Source organism: Bubalus bubalis, chromosome 5, assembly GCF_019923935.1.
Source record: "Bubalus bubalis isolate 160015118507 breed Murrah chromosome 5, NDDB_SH_1, whole genome shotgun sequence".
Classification (NCBI taxonomy): Eukaryota; Metazoa; Chordata; class Mammalia; order Artiodactyla; family Bovidae; genus Bubalus; species Bubalus bubalis.
Genome location: NC_059161.1, coordinates 26,072,889 through 26,091,757, shown reverse-complemented (window position 1 = coordinate 26,091,757; position 18,869 = coordinate 26,072,889). Strand labels below are relative to the sequence as shown.

Below are 18,869 nucleotides of genomic sequence, written 5' to 3'. Positions count from 1 at the left end.
GAGGGGAAAAATTGGGAGAGGGAATCACGGCAAAATTAGGATTTTCAAAAATATTTTATAATTTTAACTGTTAAGTAATTCAGGTGAACTCTAATCCCAATTTTCCCATATTAAAGCGTTGCCACTAAGAGTTTCTTTTCTCGCCACCTACGTGTTGCTACTTGACTTCACAATTTATTTTCACTGTGTAGTTGAATAGTCACAATAAGAAAAATCCAAAGTGTCAAGTTAATTACCTCATCTTTTTTCTTCCACTGGTAGTTTCTCTTAGTCATTCCAAGACCAGTGTTGCCTGAGCCAATTCAAAATAAATGCATAAAAGAGAAAAATTACATTAGGAATTTCAGAGTACTGGTAGCAAGAGGATATTCTGAAATCTCAGTTTACTCCCTCCCTGTAAGTCTCCCCATTCAAATGGGCTTTTTACATTTTTCCCTCAAGGAGATTTGTGAACTAGGCTCCCGAAATTCCAATACAGGGGCTGGCAAATCCAAATGAGAACAGGCAGGTCACACAGACCGAGTGGTTTGGATATAACACAAGAGGGAGGGTGTGGACTGTGGCAAACCACAGAGCATCTGCTTCCTGTGTAGGAGCCAGCGATGCTCAGCTCTATCTGGTTGTTGCCACACATAGATAAAAGGACTGAGTGTTCAAAGACTTTCCAATTTTTTTTTTAAGAAAAGCTCAAAATTTGTATTTTTTTAAATGTGAAATTTCTGGATGTTTATACTTGACAATTTTAAAAGAAAACACAGATGTAAGCCAAATACAGGTACTGGCTGGATCAAGTCCATGGGACTGCCACTTGTGACTTTCATCCCAGACTCACTGGGGAATGCAGGTAATATATTTCCCTCACTCTAAAAGTTCCGCCAACTCAATAGCCCTTGGGGTGCCCTATGGGGGCTGACACTAGACCCTGAGCTCCCAGCCTTGCCATATACTCCTGTGCCCCAGGAGTGCTGTGAAAGCAGCAGAGTGGCAGACCTAAAGACACTGTGAAGGCTAAATTAGAGGAGCAAATCAAGGATGGTTGTGTTTTCAAGCTGAAGTAGCTGGGGAAATGGTGACCCTGGGCTTGGTAAGGCAGGATGCTAAGCACTGAACGAAAGATCTTGAATGCATTTTCCCTGCAGCAAGGCCTTCCTAGAAAGTCTTCTTTACAGTATGCTTAGCACCATGATATAAGCAAATGGGCACTCATATGCACTTAGTGACAATAATTCAGTAGTGACTATCAAAGTCACCTCAAAGCAAGTCATTTGAGTTTTGGTTGTGACCGTGGCTTGGACTATTCCATGAGCATGGGTTAGATTCTATATTCCCTTTGGTCACTGAGAGAAAACCGGATCCCACACCTGGGCCTGCTGTGTGAGTCTATTCCCCCACCCCCCACTCCTGCTTTGTCTCCCAGCAGCACTACGGGGCTCCAGCCTATAGGATCAGAGTAAAGGTAGCAGCTGCTACCCCCAAAAGGGTTGTGGAAGGAGACACACAAGAGAATCAGAGCCACCTGGACTTCAGTGTGTGAAAGTCTCTGAAATGTGACCTCCCAGAAGCAGTGTGGCAGCCAGGGTGGGCCCAAGAATGGAGACAGATGACAAACGCACATAGCGCCCTCAAATCATTTTTTAGAATACAATGAAGCTCACGTATCAAAATTCTTTCTCAGTGGTTTGCCTACCACTAAAGAGCTACCCCCTTACCCATGACCTTGGCATTGCCATCATTTTTGTCAGGCGCAGGTGCTTGGATAACCAACAGCTTGCTTAAATCTGAAGTTCCCTGCACCTAAAGGAGAAAAGTCAAAATCAGTCAAAAGAGCATTCTTTGACCTCTAAACTGTCTGCCTCCTAGCCTTTCCAAAGAATATAAAAAAATAAGCCAAAACATAGAACTAACCTCCAACCTAAGCGCTAGCTTTTTCATTTCAAATCCTCTTTTACCTTGTTTCAAAGAGTCTTGGATAGGTGGGGGATGGGTGGATGGATGGATGGAAGGATGGAAGAACAGATGAATGAATGGATTCTTACATGGCTTAATACGGGAAAAAGTAAGTGATCAAAAATGTAAAATAATTTTAAGAAGTCTTGGACCAGGAAATTATCTTTTGCATTTTTATAAATATCAGAAAGGAAATGTCTATACCTTACTTGTAACCAATTTGGAAAATGGAATCCCCAGCATCCACTGAGTTACTTTTATTCTGACATTGACATTCAAGGGCTCAGGCCCTAGCCTTCCCAGACAGGAAAAAAATAAGCTTTTTCCCTGAGCTTTTGCCCAACTGCCACAAAATCTGCCCTCCCAGAAAGCAAGCAGCATATGTAAGTCACATATAACTATCATTTCTAGATATTACCACATTTTAAGCTTGGCAAGCAGAGAATAGGCAGATTCCTGCCCCACTGGCCCCTCAGGTACACTCTGATTCAGGGCACAACTTGCACAACACAGCACACAAGCCCTGGGGACATTTTGACTGTTCTGTTAAGGGCAGGTGAGAACTATAGGGTCTTTCTAGGTTTAGAGAAACCTAAATTTCTTTAAGGTGGTTAGTTGAGTTTTTAAAGTCACTTATGGGGCACCATGAAAAGCAGAAGACTCTTAAGAAATGACCCTCCTTACCTGTTCACAGGTTTTAGGTAAAATGCAAGGTGCAAAATATGGTACCTCCGTCTTGGTATCAATAACACTGCCATACACAAGAATAACAAATTTCATGTTCACGTTATCAATAATCATTTCATTATAGCTTGATAAAGTCTCCACATATGCATGATTGAGCATCACACACTTCTGAAACTTTAGGTCCTACAATAAAATTAGATTTTTTTCTATAAATCATAGAAAATAACACATGATATCAAGAAGATGGCATATTCCACATGAAAAGATGTTCAACATTGTTAATCATCAGGGAAATGCAAACCAGCTCAACAGAATGGCTATCATCAAAAAGACAACAAGTAACAAGTATTGGCAAGGATGTAGAGAAAAGGGGGAATCTTTTGTAGACTGTAAATTGGTGCAGCCACTATGTGAAATAGTAGGAAGTTCCTCAAAAAATTAAAAATTAAACTACCGTATGATCTACAGTCTCACTCCAGGGCATATATCCAGAGAAAAGAAACATGCATCCCAATGTTCACTGGACCATTATTCACAATAGCCAAGGCATGGAAACAACCTAAATGTTCAACAACAGAGGAATGGATAAAGAAGACGTGGTACATATATACAATAGAATATTACTCAGTCATAGAATGAAGTGATGCCATTTGCAGCAACATGAATGGACCTAGAGATTATCATACTAAGTGAAAGAAGCCAGACATTGAAAAACAACATGTGGCATCATTTATTATGTGGAATCTTAAAAAATGATACAAATGAACTTGTATACAAACTTATGATTACCAAAGAGTCAGGGAGGGATAATCACATACACACTACTATATATAAAATAGATAGCCAACAAGTATGTACTATATAGGAGAAGGCAATGGCACCCACTCCAGTGCTCTTGCCTGGAAAATCCCATGGACGGAGGAGCCTGGTAGGCTGCAGTCCGTGGGGTCGCTAAGAGTCGGACATGACTGAGCGACTTCACTTTCACTTTCCACTTTCCTGCATTGGAGAAGGAAATGGCAACCCATTCCAGTGTTCTTGCCTGGAGAATCCCAGGGACGGGGGAGCCTGGTGGGCTGCCGTCTCTGGGGTCGCACAGAGTCGGACACGACTGAAGCGACTTAGCTGTAGCAGTAGCAGCAGTATGTACTATATAGCACAGGGAACTATACTGATATTTTGTAATAATCTATAAGGCAAAAAGAATATGAAAAAGAATATAATATATATAACTGAATCACATTGCTGTACACATGAAAATAACAAAACATTATAAATCAAATATATTTCAATTTGTTTAAAAAATATCCATGTGTAGGTATTTGTGTGGACATAGTTTTTTAATTCCTTTGGTTAAATATCAAAGAGAGTGCTTGCTGGATCATATGGCAACAGCATGTTAGTTTTGTAAGAAACCACCAAACTCTCTTCCAAAGTAGCTGTGTACCATTTCGCATTCTCACCAGCAATGAAGAGTTCTTGTTGCTCCACACCCTTGCCAGCATGTGGTGTTGTCACTGGCCAATTAATAGGTGTGTAACAGTATCACTTTCTTCATGGATCACTGCCTTGTTCTGGCAAAGGGGCTTGCATAACGCAATGAAGCTATGAGCCATGCTCTGCAGGGCCACCCTAGACAGACAGGTCATAGCAGAGAGTTCTGACAAAACGTGATCCACTAGAGAAGGGAATGGCAAACCACCCCAGTGTACTTGCCACGAGAACCTCATTAATTCTTTAAATGGTCAAAAAGATATTGACACCAAAAGATGAGTCCTGCAGGTCTGAAGGCATCCAATATGCTACTGGGGAAGAGCAGAGGAGAATTACCAATAGTAATGAATAGATTCAAGGGACTAGATCTAGTTAACAGGGTGTCTGAAGAACTATTGACAGAGATCCGTAATACTGTACAGGAGGCGGCAAACAATACCATCCCAAAGAAAAAAAAAAGCAAGAAGGCAAAGTGGTTATCTGAGGAGGCCTTACAAATAGTGGAAGAATGAAGAGAATCAAAAAGCAAGGGAGAGAGGGAAAAGTACATCCAATAAACACAGAGTCCCAAAAAATAGCTAGAAGAGACAAGGAAGGCCTTCTTTAATAAACAATGCTTAATAATAGAAGAAAACAACAAAAGGGGAAAGACTAGAGATCTCTTCAGAAAAACTGGAAACAAGGGAACATTCCACCCAAAGATGGGCACAATAATGGTAGAGATCTATAGAAGCAGAAGAGATCAAGAAGAAATGGAAAGAATACACAGAATAACTATATAAAAAAGATCTTAATGAACCAGATTACTATAATGGTGTGTTTAGTCACCCAGATCCAGACGTTCTGGAGCGTGACGTCAAGTGGGCCTTAAGAAGCATTGCTGTTAATAAAGCTAGTGGATGAGATGAAATTCTAGCAGAACTATTCAAATCCCTAAAGGATGATGCCATCAGGGTTTTGCATTCATTATGTTGGCAAATCTGGAAGACCCAGCAATGGCCAGAAGACTAGAAAAGGTCAATATTCATCCCAATTCCCAAAAAGGGTACCAAAGAATGTGCTAACCATTGGACAATTGCACTCATCTCCCATGCTAGTAAGTAAAGTGAAAGTCACTCAGTCATGTCTGACTCTTTGTGACTCCATGGACTATACAGTCCATGGAATTCTCCAGGCTATAATACTGGAGTGGGTAGCCTTTCCCTTCTCCAGGGGATCTTCCCAACCCAGGGAATCTTCCCAACCAGGGATCGAACCCAGGCCTCCCGCATTGCAGGTGGATTCTTTACCAGCTGAGCCACAAGGGAAGCCCAGTAAGGTTCATGCTTAAAATCTTGCGTGTTAGGTTAGCTTCAACCTTATGTGAACCAAGAACTTCCAGATGTCCAAGCTGGGTTTAGAAAAGGAAGAGGAACTAGAGATCAAATTGCCAACATTTGCTGGTTATAGAGAAAGCAAAGGAATTTCAGAAAAACATTTCTCTCTGTTTCCTTTGACAGTGTAGACCATGACAAGCTGTGGAAAGCTCTTAAAGAGGTGGGAATACCAGATTATCTTACCTGTCTCCTGAGAAACCTGTAAGCGGGTCAAGCAGCAATAGAAGTATGGAACAACTGATTGGTTCAAGATTGAGAAAGGAGTACAACAGGGCTGTCTGCTGTCACCCTATTTGCTTAACCTATATGCTGAGCACATCATGAGAAATGCCAGGCTGGATGAGTTACAAGCTGGAATCAAGATAGGCAGGAGAATCATCAACAACCTCAGATATGCGGATACCACTGTAATGGCAGAAATAGAAGAGGAACTAAAGAGCCTCTTGATGAGGGTGAGGGAGGGGAGTGAAAGGGCCGGCTTAAGACTAAATATTAAAAAAAAAACTAAGATCATGGCATCCAGCCCCATTGCTTCATGGCAAATAGAAGGGGAAAAGGTGGAAGCAGGGACAGATTTCCTCTTCTTGGGCTCCAAAATCACTGCAGACAGTGACTGCAGTCATAAAATCAGAAGACGATTGCTTCTTCGCAGGAAAGCAATGAAAAACCTAGACAATGTGTTGAAAAGCAGAGACATTACTCTGCCGACAAAGGTCCATTTAGTCAAGGCTATTGTCTTCTCAGTGGTCACGTACAGTTGTGAGAGCTGGACCATAAAGAAGGCAGAATGCTAAATAGCTGATGCCTTCGAACTGTGGTGCTGGAGAGGACTCCTGAAAGTCCCTTGGACAGCAAGGAGATAAAACCAGTCAATCTTAAGGGAGATCAACCCTGAATATTAACTGGAAGGACTGATGCTGAAGCTGAAGCTCCAGTATTTTGGTCATCTGATGTGAATAGATGACTCGTTGGAAAAGTCCCTGATGCTGGGAAGGATTGAGGGCAGAAGGAGAAGAGGGTGTCAGAGGATGAGATGGCTGAATGGCATCACCAATGCAATGAACATGAACTTGGGCAAACTCCAGGAGATGGTGAGAGACAAGGAGGCCTGGCAAGCTGTAGTCAGTACCTGGGGTCACAGTCAAACGTGACTGGGCAACTGAACAACAACAACAACAACAACAACAACAACAATGGTATCACATTGTTTTAATTTGCATTTCCCTGATGACATACTGTTCTCTTGAGAAACCTATACGCAGGTCAGGAAGCAACAGTTAGAACTGCACATGGAACAACAGACTGGTTCCAAATAGGAAAAGGAGTATGTCAAGGCTGTATATTGTCACCCTGCTTATTTAACTTATACACAGAGTATATCATGAGAAACACTGGGCTGGAAGAAGCATAAGCTGGAATCAATATTGCTGGGACAAATATCAATAACCTCAGATATGCAGATGACACCACCCTTATTGCAGAAACTGAAGAGGAACTAAAAAGCCTCTTGATGAAAGTGAAAGAGGAGAGTGAAAAACTTGGCTTAAAGCTCAACATTCAGAAAACTAAGATCATGGCATCCGGTCCCATCAGTTCAGTTCAGTTCAGTCGCTCAGTCATGTCCGACTCTTTACAACCCCATGAATCGCAGCACGCCAGGCCTCCCTGTCCATCACCAACTCCTGGAGTTCACTCAGACTCACGTCCATCGAGTCAAAGATGCCATCCAACCATCTCATTCTCTGTCGTCCCCTTCTCCTCCTGCCCCCAATCCCTCCCAACATCAGAGTCTTTTCCAATGAGTCAACTCTTCGCATGAGGTGGCCAAAGTACTAGAGTTTCAGCTTTAGCATCATTCCTTCCAAAGAAATCCTAGGGCTGATCTCCTTCAGAATGGACTGGTTGGATCTCCTTGCAGTCCAAGGGACTCTCAAGAGTCTTCTCCAACACCACAGTTCAAAAGCATCAATTCTTCAGCACTCAGCCTTCTTCACAGTCCAACTCTCACATCCATACATGACTACTGGAAAAACCATAGCCTTGACTAAACGGACCTTTGTTGGCAAAGTAATGTCTGCTTTTGAATATGCTGTCTAGGTTGGTCATAACTTTCCTTCCAAGGAGTAAGCATCTTTTAATTTCATAGCTGCAGTCACCATCTGCAGTGATTTTGGAGCCCCAAAAAATAAAGTCTGACTCTGTTTCCACTGTTTCCCCATCTATTTGCCATGAAGTGATGGGACCGGATGCCATGATCTTCGTTTTCTGAATGTTGAGTTTTAAGCCAACTTTTTCACTCTCCACTTTCACTTTCATCAAGAGGCTTTTTAGTTCCTCTTCACTTTCTGCCATAAGGGTGGTGTCATCTGCATATCTAAGGTTATTGATATTTCTCCCGGCAATCTTGATTCCAGCTTGTGTTTCTTCCAGCCCAGCGTTTCTCATGATGTACTCTGCATATAAGTTAAATAAGCAGGGTGACAATATACAGCCTTAACGTACTCCTTTTCCTATTTGGAACCAGTCTGTTGTTCCATGTGCAGTTCTAACTGTTGCTTCTTGACCTGCATACAAATTTCTCAGGAGGCCGGTCAGGTGGTCTGGTATTCCCATCTCGCTTCATGGCAAATAGATGGGGAAACAGTGGAAACAGTGTCAGACTTTATTTTTTTGGGCTCCAAAATCATTGCAGATGGTGACTGCAGCCATGAAATTAAAAGACGCTTATTCCTTGGAAGGAAAGTTATGACCAACCTAGACAGCATATTCAAAAGCAGAGATGTTTTTTCCAGTGGTCATGTATGGATGTGAGAGTTGGACTGTGAAGAAAGCTGAGCACCAAAGAATTGATACTTTTGAACTGTGGTGTTGGAGAAGACTCTTGAGAGTCCCTTGGACTGCAAGGAGATCCAACCAGTCCATCCTAAAGGAGACCAGTTCTGGGTGTTCATTGGAAGGACTGATGCTGAAGCTGAAACTCCAATACTTTGGCCACTTCATGCAAAGAGTTGACTCATTTGAAAAGACTCTGATGCTGGGAGGGATTGGGGGCAGAAGGAGAAGGTGATGACAGAGGATGAGATGGCTGGATGGCATCACCGACTCGATGCACGTGAGTTTGGGTGAACTCCAGGAGTTGGTGATGGACAGGGAGGCCTGGCGTGCCTGTCAGGGGTCACAAAGGGTCGGACACAACTGAGTGACTGAACTGAACTGAAATGAACTGATGACATATGATGTGGAGTATCTTTTCCTGTATTTATTTGCTATTCATATATCTTCTCTGGTGAAGTTATCTATTATCAGCTTTGGCCCATTTTTTAATCAGGCTGGGTTTTTTCCCTACTGTTGAGTTTTAAAGCTCCTTGTATATTTTGGATAATAGTTATTTATCTGATATGTCTATTGCAAATATTTTCTCCCAGTCTGTGGTTTGTCTTCTAATTCTCTTGATATTTGCTCATTTTTAACCCAATATTTATATTCAGTATCACAATTCAATGAATGTTCTTAAACTTCAGGTTTGTCATTTCCCCAGTTCCTGACTCATGGTAGGGGCTCAAAAAATTACTAAATGGAAAGCAAATATAGGTTGTAAATTGTACCAGTCCAAGAATAGACCTGAACCGCTACTTTTTCAAGAGAAAGTTCATAGATGAGGCTTGGTAAACTCAATAAAAATTTGAAAAGGCAAATAATTTATAATAACATAGGTAGATAGGTAGATAGAATAGACTAATAAACACCAAACTTGTGCTCAGTAACTCACTAATTAATGCTATGCTTGATTCTTGGGGAATCTACCTATTTAAGATTTGCTTACTCTCTTATTTTTAAGGGATGACTGAGGTAGCCTGGGAAAAATCAGCTGTCACAAGGGGACCGATGACCTATAGGAACTCAGACTAACAGAGTGGTAAAGATTCTGAAATCTTACTTTGAAAGATTAAACATACCTTCTTTTCTCTGTTTCCAAAATATGAAATTTATTTTGTAAAAAAAAACAGGAAATAAAACTTAATTCATATTTTAATCATGAAACTTACCTCATCAACAAGACTTGATTCAAAATACTGATAGGCAATACTGAGAGCAAGCTTCAGCCATATTTTATATTCCAGGGATGGCCAGAAGAAATCAAAGCCTTCATATAAATCCTCCAGGGAGATAAAGCAGACCTGAAATGACAAGGCATCAAACAGTATGCTTGACTTGAAAATAAATTATTAAATTATTAGAAAAACAAATGCCTGTAGGACTTCCCTGGTGGTACAGTGGATGAGAATTCACCTGTCAATGCAGGGGACACAGGTTCAACCCCTGGTCCAGGAAGATTCCATGTACCTCAGAGCAACTAAGCCCATGAACCACAACTACTGAGACTGCACGCTGCAACCACTGAAGCTCTTGTGCCTAGAACCTATGCTCTGCAGTAAGAGAAGCCACAGCAATGAGAAGCCTATGCACCGCAAAGAAAAGTAGCTCCCACTCCCCACAATTAGAGAAAGCCCTCAGCAGCAATGAAGACCTAGCACAGCTGAAAATTTTTAAAAAGCCTGTAGGTTTCATCTTCAGCTAAACTCCTAGAAAAACTATCAACTCTAGTATATTAATTATGATACTCTGCTATTTAAGTATAAGATGATAAAATGTACAGTCCAATTAAAGCTATAGACTTAATACTAGTCCAGAAAATTTCATATTAATCAATAGCTAGGATAATCATGAACTTCCAGATGTTCAAGCTGGTTTTAGAAAAGGCAGAAGAACCAGAGATCAAATTGCCAACATTTGCTGGATCATTGAAAAAGTAAGAGAGTTCCAGAAAAACATCTATTTCTGCTTTATTGACTGTACCAAAGACTTTGACTGTGTGGATCACAATAAACTATGGAAAATTCTGAAAGAGATGGGAATACCAGACCACCTGACTTGCCTCTTGAGAAACCTATATGCAGGTCAGGAAGCAACAGTTAGAACTGGACATGGAACAACAGACTGGTTCCAAATAGGAAAAGGAGTATATCAAAGCTGTATATTGTCACCCTGCTTATTTAACTTATATGCAGAGTACATCATGAGAAACGCTGAGCTGGAGGAAGCAGAAGCTGGAATCAAGATTGCTGGGAGAAATATCAATAACCTCAGATATGCAGATGACACCACCCTTATGGCAGAAAGTGAAGAGGAACTAAAAAGCCTCTTGATGAAAGTGAAAGAGGAGAGTGAAAAACTTGGCTTAAAGCTCAACATTCAGAAAACTAAGATCATGGCATCTGGTCCCATCACTTCATGGCAAATAGATGGGGAAACAGTGGAAACAGTGTCAGACTTTATTTTGGGGGGCTCCAAAATCACTGCAGATGGTGGTTGCAGCCATGAAATTAAAAGACACTTGCTCCTTGGAAGGAAAGTTATGACCAACCTAGACAGCATATTAAAAAGCAGAGACATTACTTTGCCAACAAAGGTCCATCTAGTCAAGGCTATGGTTTTTCCAGTAGTCATGTATGGATGTGAGAGCTGGACTATAAAGAAAGCTGGGCACCGAAAAATTGATGCTTTTGAACTGTGGTGTTGGAAAAGACTCTTGAGAGTCCCTTGGACTGCAAGGAGATCCAACCAGTCCATCCTAAAGGAGATCAATCCTGGGTGTTCATTGGAGGGACTGATGTTGAAGCTGAAACTCCAATACTTTGGCCACCTGATGCGGAGAGCTGGCTCATTTGAAAAGACCCCGATGCTGAGAAAGATTGAAGGTGGGAGAAGAAGGGGGTGACAAAGGATGAGATTGTTGGATGGCATCACCGACACAATGGACATGGGTTTGGTGATGGACAAGGAGGCCTGGCGTGCTGCCGTTCATGGGGTTGCAAGGAGTCGGACACGACTGAGCGACTGAAATGAAATGAACTGAACTGAGGATAATCATGAGCCCAAGATTATGGAACTAAGCCACATAAACTTATTTATTTTTATTGCCACAGTAGGTAACGTGGACTCATTCATAGTATTTGCTTTCAGAGCAAAGTGCCAATCCAAACAAAGAAGATAACTCTCAGAATTCAAGCTCCCTGAACTTCAGTGAATTCAGTTCAGCCTTGTGAATACATTCATGCTTTCTCTTCTCTTCCAAAAGTGAAATGGTATGAAACTGATAAAGCAACATTCCTTTCTGTCTGTCAGACTCCTAAGACTCTGCTCCTTGCTCCATTGCATCTAACAGTCCCCAAAGCTTGAGATTTCTTTGTAAGTAGGAACTTTCACTAAATTCTATTTGAATTGCCCACAGCTAGCCCACTATCAGATCACTTCTTTGTTAAATAAAATTCTTACTTAGCAAGTGAAAAATGGAAGAAAGAGATGTGAAACACAAGTATTCTTTAAAAACACTACTCCCATAATGGTAGCCATTTATGGAGCACCTAAACATGCCAGGCATCTTATCTATGTGTTTTCCTTATCTTTATAACATCAGAAGTTAGATATTTTCTCTTCTAATTAAAAAAAGTGACAAAGACTCTTTGGTTAAAACATCTGCCTCCCTTCAAGAGGGAGGGGACATAGGTATACCTATGGCTGATTCATGTTGACGTTTGGCAGAAACCAACACAATAGTGTAAAGCAATTATCCTTCAATTAAAAATAAATAAATTTAACTGTTTAAAAAAAAAATCTCCCTTCAGACACCATAGTGGATGTGAGACATCAAATTGGCCTGTCTCAGCTAGACTGCTTTACAATAGCTGGTTGGGTTGACTAAGATAATAGAACCAAAACAAAAAAAAAGTGCTGCTACTCCTTACTAACTTGAGGAAGAATTAACACGCACAATACAGACACATCCAGGTGCTTACCTGCAAAATAGTTTCACAGATGGCAGTATATTCAATTTCACGCTTAAGTAGACAGCTCAATTCTCCAATTATGTCTCCACTGGTACAGTACTCTGTAAACCTAGTTGTGGACTCTCTGTCAGGCCTTAGGCTCCTGTCTATTCCAAAAGTAGGAGGCGAACTCTCCAACTGCAATGGGGAAATAATTGAGCAAAGGGAAATACAAAATTAAGAGCCCTTGACCAAACCTAAGGAGCTCCCAGTGTTTCTTGCAATTATTACAATAAAAGGAAAAGATTCTTTATGAATCCCTTCAGATGGGAAGGAGGAATTGGGCTTCCAAAAATCATTTCTTTCACATTTCAACTCTCCAAGCTGAGACTGTTTCTAATCTTTAGCTTTACAGATGACCCCTATTTACCTGCCTTATATAAAAATTCCACCAAAAGTAGTCACTAAATGCAAGTACCCCCTCTAAGTCTATTAGATATTCTTAGCATAATGGGCTAGTGCCTCAGGTGGAAAAAATTTTTGATGGTATAGATGCATAAACCAGATTTCATGAACGAATATGCCCCCAAGCCAAGTCATAATATCAGCAGAAATCTTGCCTCCCTTAAGATGCTTAAGGGTAATTACCATGAGACATTAGCAGAAAAAGGTTTTAGGATTAACACAGGATAGTTGAGTTACTTCAGGAAAAGAACTGATAGGCATGGGTGGGGGTAAAAGAAAGTCATCAGATTTCAGGAGGAAGATGCAAGAATTAACCAGAAGGATGACAGAACTTTCCAGAAAGTTTAGTTGTAAGTGCCAAAGAGGAAGGCTATTGCCCAAGACACAAGAAATGGAAAAAAGTCACTGAAGGAATTGCTGTGAAAGTTGTACCCTCTCCTAGTGAGTTCCATCATTCAAACTTGTAGAGTCACTCATGCTTCCAAAGAACTCTGACATTTTTTAATTTAATTTTTCAGTTCAGTTCAGTCGCTCAGTCGTGTCCAACTCTTTGTGACCCCATGAATCACAGCATGCCAGGCCTCCCTGTCCATCACCAACTCCTGGAGTTCACTCAGACTCATGTCCATCGAGTCAGTGATGCCATCCAGCCATCTCATCCTCTGTCGTCCCCTTCTCCTCCTGCCCCCAATCCCTCCCAGCATCAGAGTCTTTTCCAATGAGTCAACTCTTTGCATGAGGTGGCCAAAGTACTGGAGTTTCAGCTTTAGCATCATTCCTTCAAAAGAAATCCCAGGGCTGATCTCCTTCAGAATGGACTGGTTGGATCTCCTTGCAGTCCAAGGGACTCTCAAGAGTCTTCTCCAACACCACAGTTCAAAAGCATCAATTCTTCGGCGCTCAGCCTTCTTCACAGTCCAACTCTCACATGCATACATGACCACTGGAAAAACCATAGCCTTGACTAGATGGACCTTTGTTGGCAAAGGAATGTCTCTGCTTTTCAATATGCTATCTAGGTTGGTCATAACTTTCCTTCCAAGGAGTAAGCGTCTTTTAATTTCATGGCTGCAGTCACCATCTGCAGTGATTTTGGAGCCCCCAAAAATAAAGTCTGACACTGTTTCCACTGTTTCCCCATCTATTTGCTATGAAGTGATGGGACCAGATGCCATGATCTTCATTTTCTGAATGTTGAGTTTTAAGCCAACTTTTTCACTCTCCTTTTTCACCTTCATCAAGAGGCCTTTGAGTTCCTCTTCACTTTCTGCCATAAGGATGGTGTCATCTGCATATCTGAGGTTATTGATATTTCTCTCAGCAATCTGGATTCAAGCTTGTACTTCGTCCAGCCCAGCATTTCTCATGATGTACTCTGCATGTAAGTTAAATAAGCAGGGTGACAATATACAGCCTTGACGTACTCCTTTTCCTATTTGGAACCAGTCTGTTGTTCCATGTCCAGTTCTAACTGTTGCTTCCTGACCTGCATACTAATTTTTAATGAAGTCCAAAAGCCTTTTGAGTACAAGTCCCCTACACACAAACAAGTTCCGTTCTGAAAGTGTGTTCTTAAGTCCAATATGTTTGTAAGTCCAACAAAGTTAACCTAAGTGCCCAACTAACACAATTGGTTATATGTTCTATACTGTAATAGGTTTATAATACTTTTCACACAAATAACGCATGAAAACAAACACAAATAATAAAGAAAACATTTCTAAGCTTACAGTACAGTATATTGAAAAGTACAGCAGTACAGCTGGCATACAGGGACATACTTGTATATTTGAAAGTTTGCAACTTGAAGGTCTGTACGCAGGGGACTTAACAGTAAAGAAGAATGGTTCTGCTTTTTACAAACCAAGGAAAGACGATTACATTTGTGGCAAGAAGAATTTTAAAGAAGGCCTTCCAAGGTTCCTATCTTTTTGTTATTCAATCAAACATTGATCTATGAACTGCTGTGAAGGGATTTTGCAGATAGAATTAAGGTTACTAATCAGCTAAACTTAAAGAGATGATTCTGGATTATCCTATGGGCTCCAATGTAATCACATGAGCCCTCCAAGTAGAAAAGGAAGTAGTCATCAAGACTGGAGAGGGACAAATGAGTTGATTTCTCTGTCCATCAGTTTTCTCATGAGGTTGATAGAAGGACAAAATGTCATAACATATTGCCATTCTCGATCATCTTTTTAAATGTCACAACTAGCCTCTTCAACTCTTGATCACTGCTAACATACTACATATTTAACTTAGGTATTTTGTCCATTGTTCCATCTCCTTCTATGCTTCTACAAGAAATTAACTTCTAAGAAGACAGGGCTTTTTTATGTTTTCTCAGTTCTATGCCTAGAATGAACGTGTCTACTGCATGATAGTAATGAAGCAAATATTTGTTGAATGAATGAGTAAATGAATGAATGAAAAGTGCCAGACACTTAATAAGTGTTATACCAGTTGAGCTATTTCAAATCCTGAAAGATGATGCTGTGAAAGTGCTGCACTCAATATGCCAGCAAATTTGGAAAACTCAGCAGTGGCCACAGAACTGGAAAAGGTCAGTTTTCATTCCAATCCCAAAAAAAGGCAATGCCAAAGAATGCTCAAACAACCGCGCAATTGCACTCATCTCACACACTAGTAAAGTAATGCTCAAAATTCTCCAAGCCAGGCTTCAGCAATATGTGAACCATGAACTTCCTGATGTTCAAGATGGTTTTAGAAAAGGGAGAGGACCAGAGATCAAATTGCCAACATCCGCTGGATCATGGAAAAAGCAAGAGAGTTCCAGAAGAACATCTATTTCTGCTTTATTGACTATGCCAAAGCCTTTGACTGTGTGGATCACAATAAACTGTGGGAAATTCTGAAAGAGATGGGAATACCAGACCACCTGACCTGCCTCTTGAGAAACCTGTATGCAGGTCAGGAAGCAACAGTTAGAACTGGACATGGAACAATAGACTGGTTCCAAATAGGAAAAGGAGTACATCAAGGCTGTATATTGTCACCCTGTTTATTTAACTTCTATGCAGAGTACATCATGAGAAATGCTGGACTGGAAGAAGCACAACCTGGAATCAAGATTGCTGGGAGAAGTATCAATAACCTCAGATATGCAGATGACACCACCCTTATGGCAAGTGAAGAGGAACTAAAAAGCCTCTTGATAAAGGTGAAAGTGGAGAGTGAAAAAGTTGGCTTAAAACTCAGCATTCAGAAAACGAAGATCATGGCATCCGGTCCCATCACTTCATGGGAAATAGATGGGGAAACAGTGGAAACAGTGTCAGACTTTATTTTTTTGGGCTCCAAAATTATTGCAGATGGTGACTGCAGCCATAAAATTAAAAGACCATGAAATTAAAGCCATGAAATTAAAATTTTCCTTCCAATTACTCCTTGGAAGGAAAGTTATGACCAACCTAGATAGCATATTGAAAAAGAGACATTCCTTTGCCAACAAAGGTCCGTCTAGTCAAGGCTATGTTTTTTCCGGTGGTCATGTATGGATGTGAGAGTTGGACTGTGAAGAAGGCTGAGCGCCGAAGAATTGATGCTTTTGAACTGTGGTGTTGGAGAAGACTCTTGAGAGTCCCTTGGACTGCAAGGAGATCCAACCAGTCCATTCTGAAGGAGATCAGCCCTGGGATTTCTTTTGAAGGAATGATGCTGAAGCTGAAACTCCAGTACTTTGGCCACCTCATGTGAAGAGTTGACTCATTGGAAAAGACTCTGATGCTGGGAGGGATTGGGGGCAGGAGGAGAAGGGGACGACAGAGGATGAGATGGCTGGATGGCATCACTGACTCGATGGATGTGAGTCTGAGTGAACTCCAGGAGTTGGTGATGGACAGGGAGGCCTGGCGTTCTGCGATTCATGGGGTCGCAAAGAGTCAGACACGACTGAGCAACTGAACTGAACTGATACATGTGTTAGTTAGTGTTTATAATTATAGTTTATTTCCATGATTAACTTTGGTTTTTTTAAGGTCTGAAACACTCATTCTAAAAATATAAAGCCAAATATATTTGCGCTAATAATAAGGGTTTGTCACTCGTAACTGTCATATAGGCTCTATTAATTATGTTGTCATAGCTGGGGCTCACCCATGGATCCAGCTACTGGTATTCAGTTTCTAAAGGCTTCTTGTCCCTATCACTCTTACTGAGGATAAAGACCTCCTATAAGTTAAAAATGGTATGTTCTTCATCCCTATTTGACCTCTGGGAGAAAGTGACACTGCGGTCTATTTCCTCAACCTTGACTCTCATTTCCTTTAGATGAGTAACCCAACCACTCCAAGTACTGGGTTCCTTATATGACCATCACAGAAAAGACTGTCCCTGCCAGGATTGTTGTGAAGAATAAGTAATAATTATGAAAACATTTTGTAAGATGGGAAGCACCTTTAAGATGGTGGGTGTTATAATTATCTCTCAGCTGTTGTGTTAGCTCCAAACAGAAATGGTTTCATTTGAAAAGAAATTATGTTAAAAATTTGAAATTTTCTTGGTTCCTAAATTTCTCCTTATGTGATAATTACAAATTTCAAGACTAGTTCCTTACTATTGCCATTCCTGAAATAATCAAGTAGATTCCTTGTGGCATTTCACCTTCTTTACAAATGACATCTCCATAGTCAAAATAGGCAAGTTTAGCTCTTTCCTGAAAGAAAAGAAACAGGAAAGGAAAGAAAAAGAATCAACACAAATCTTCATAATCTGCTTCTCTAAAGAGAAATAAGATTTTAAAAGCTAAAAAGTAGCATAAAAACAAACTATATTCTTTGGTTTGTTAATGAGTTATAATGTTTTGACAAATCTCATTAACTTTTAGGGAAAAAAGGGACAAGTAAGCAAACTGCAGACTTTGTGCTTAGGACCTAGCAGAGTGACTGGCAGAAACACCCAATAAATGCTAGGTTGGATAAATGTTTACAATAAAGTATAATAATTCTGGTCAAGGAGACAGGGGCAGGGCGCTCTGGGAAACAAATTCAGAAAGGCCACAGAAACCCTGACTTGGGTGTCTAGGGAAGGAACAGCTAAACTGAGACCTGAGGGAAGAGTAACAAGGCAGCCAGGATACCATGAACTGAAGACCATTCAGGGCAGAGGTTTCAGTTTACGCAAAGACCCATTAGCAAATAGAATAACTGCATTGTGGGGTAACACAGAAGATTCAATACATCTCAGGCAGGGAGGGATGGAGACCAGGGTGGAGCTCTCCATTAGGCATCAATAGGCACAGTGTCCAGAGTTCACAGTACTTTTAGGGATTCACAACAGTGCTTTAGTTTCTTTTAAAATCAGAAGAAAATAAGACGACTTTTAGGTAGAGTAAAATGTCTTAATACTAAAGCATCTAATGCTAATATAGTCATCTTTATAGTAACAAAATCACAAAGTATAATTTTTTGGTGCTTTTTTATGGAGGAAAAGCTAGAAGTGCCTGGAGTCCGGGTGGATGCAGGACTGGAGAGGTGAGCCGGAGCCAGGACTCCAAGGGGCTCACATGCACAGTAAAAAGCCCGCACACTCTGGAGCCCAGGCACCACAACTTGATAATCCATGTGCCACAACTAGAGTCTATGCACTGCAAGGAAAGATCCCATATGAAGCGATGAGGATCTCATGTGCCACGTAAGATCTGACACATCCAAATAAATTTTTTTATTATAATATCCAGCTTATGTATTATTCAGATCTTTATTTTTTTCAATTGTTGTCTTTAGGCTTATCCTCATATACTATCACCTTTTTAATTAACCACAACAGTTGAAGGATGAAAGGAGGAAGGAGTAGTGAAAATTAACTGTTGCTGCTGCGATAGAGACCAAGATTGAAATTAACATCTATAATAAGGGGGTGTTTCTTTTGTTTACTATAAGGATTTTTCCATGCATTCCCTGGGCTAACCCTGATGAGAATAATGCTCATGTGCTCCCAGTTCATTACATTTTTCTTTATCCCAGTGAAATCTGACCTAAGTGGCTACCAATAACCAACATATTAAGGAAAAGGGCCACTTAATGAGTGAACCATTTTAGAGCCGGAGAGCCGC

General features: G+C 40.8%; 1 protein-coding gene across 1 annotated transcript in view; it reads right to left on the bottom strand.

The window, feature by feature from the left end:
* Positions 1-123: 123 nt before the first annotated feature.
* The window catches only part of SLC9C2 (solute carrier family 9 member C2 (putative)), a 93,752-nt gene continuing 75,006 nt past the window's right edge, over positions 124-18,869 (bottom strand). Inside the window, exons 21-26 of the mRNA XM_025285628.3 lie at positions 17,373-17,471; positions 12,362-12,529; positions 9,551-9,682; positions 2,632-2,817; positions 1,710-1,794; positions 124-292 (exon numbers count right to left, since the gene is read on the bottom strand). Coding sequence (XP_025141413.3) covers positions 168-292; positions 1,710-1,794; positions 2,632-2,817; positions 9,551-9,682; positions 12,362-12,529; positions 17,373-17,471 — 795 coding nt within the window. The 3' untranslated portion in view covers positions 124-167. The remainder of the gene's footprint in view (positions 293-1,709; positions 1,795-2,631; positions 2,818-9,550; positions 9,683-12,361; positions 12,530-17,372; positions 17,472-18,869) is intronic.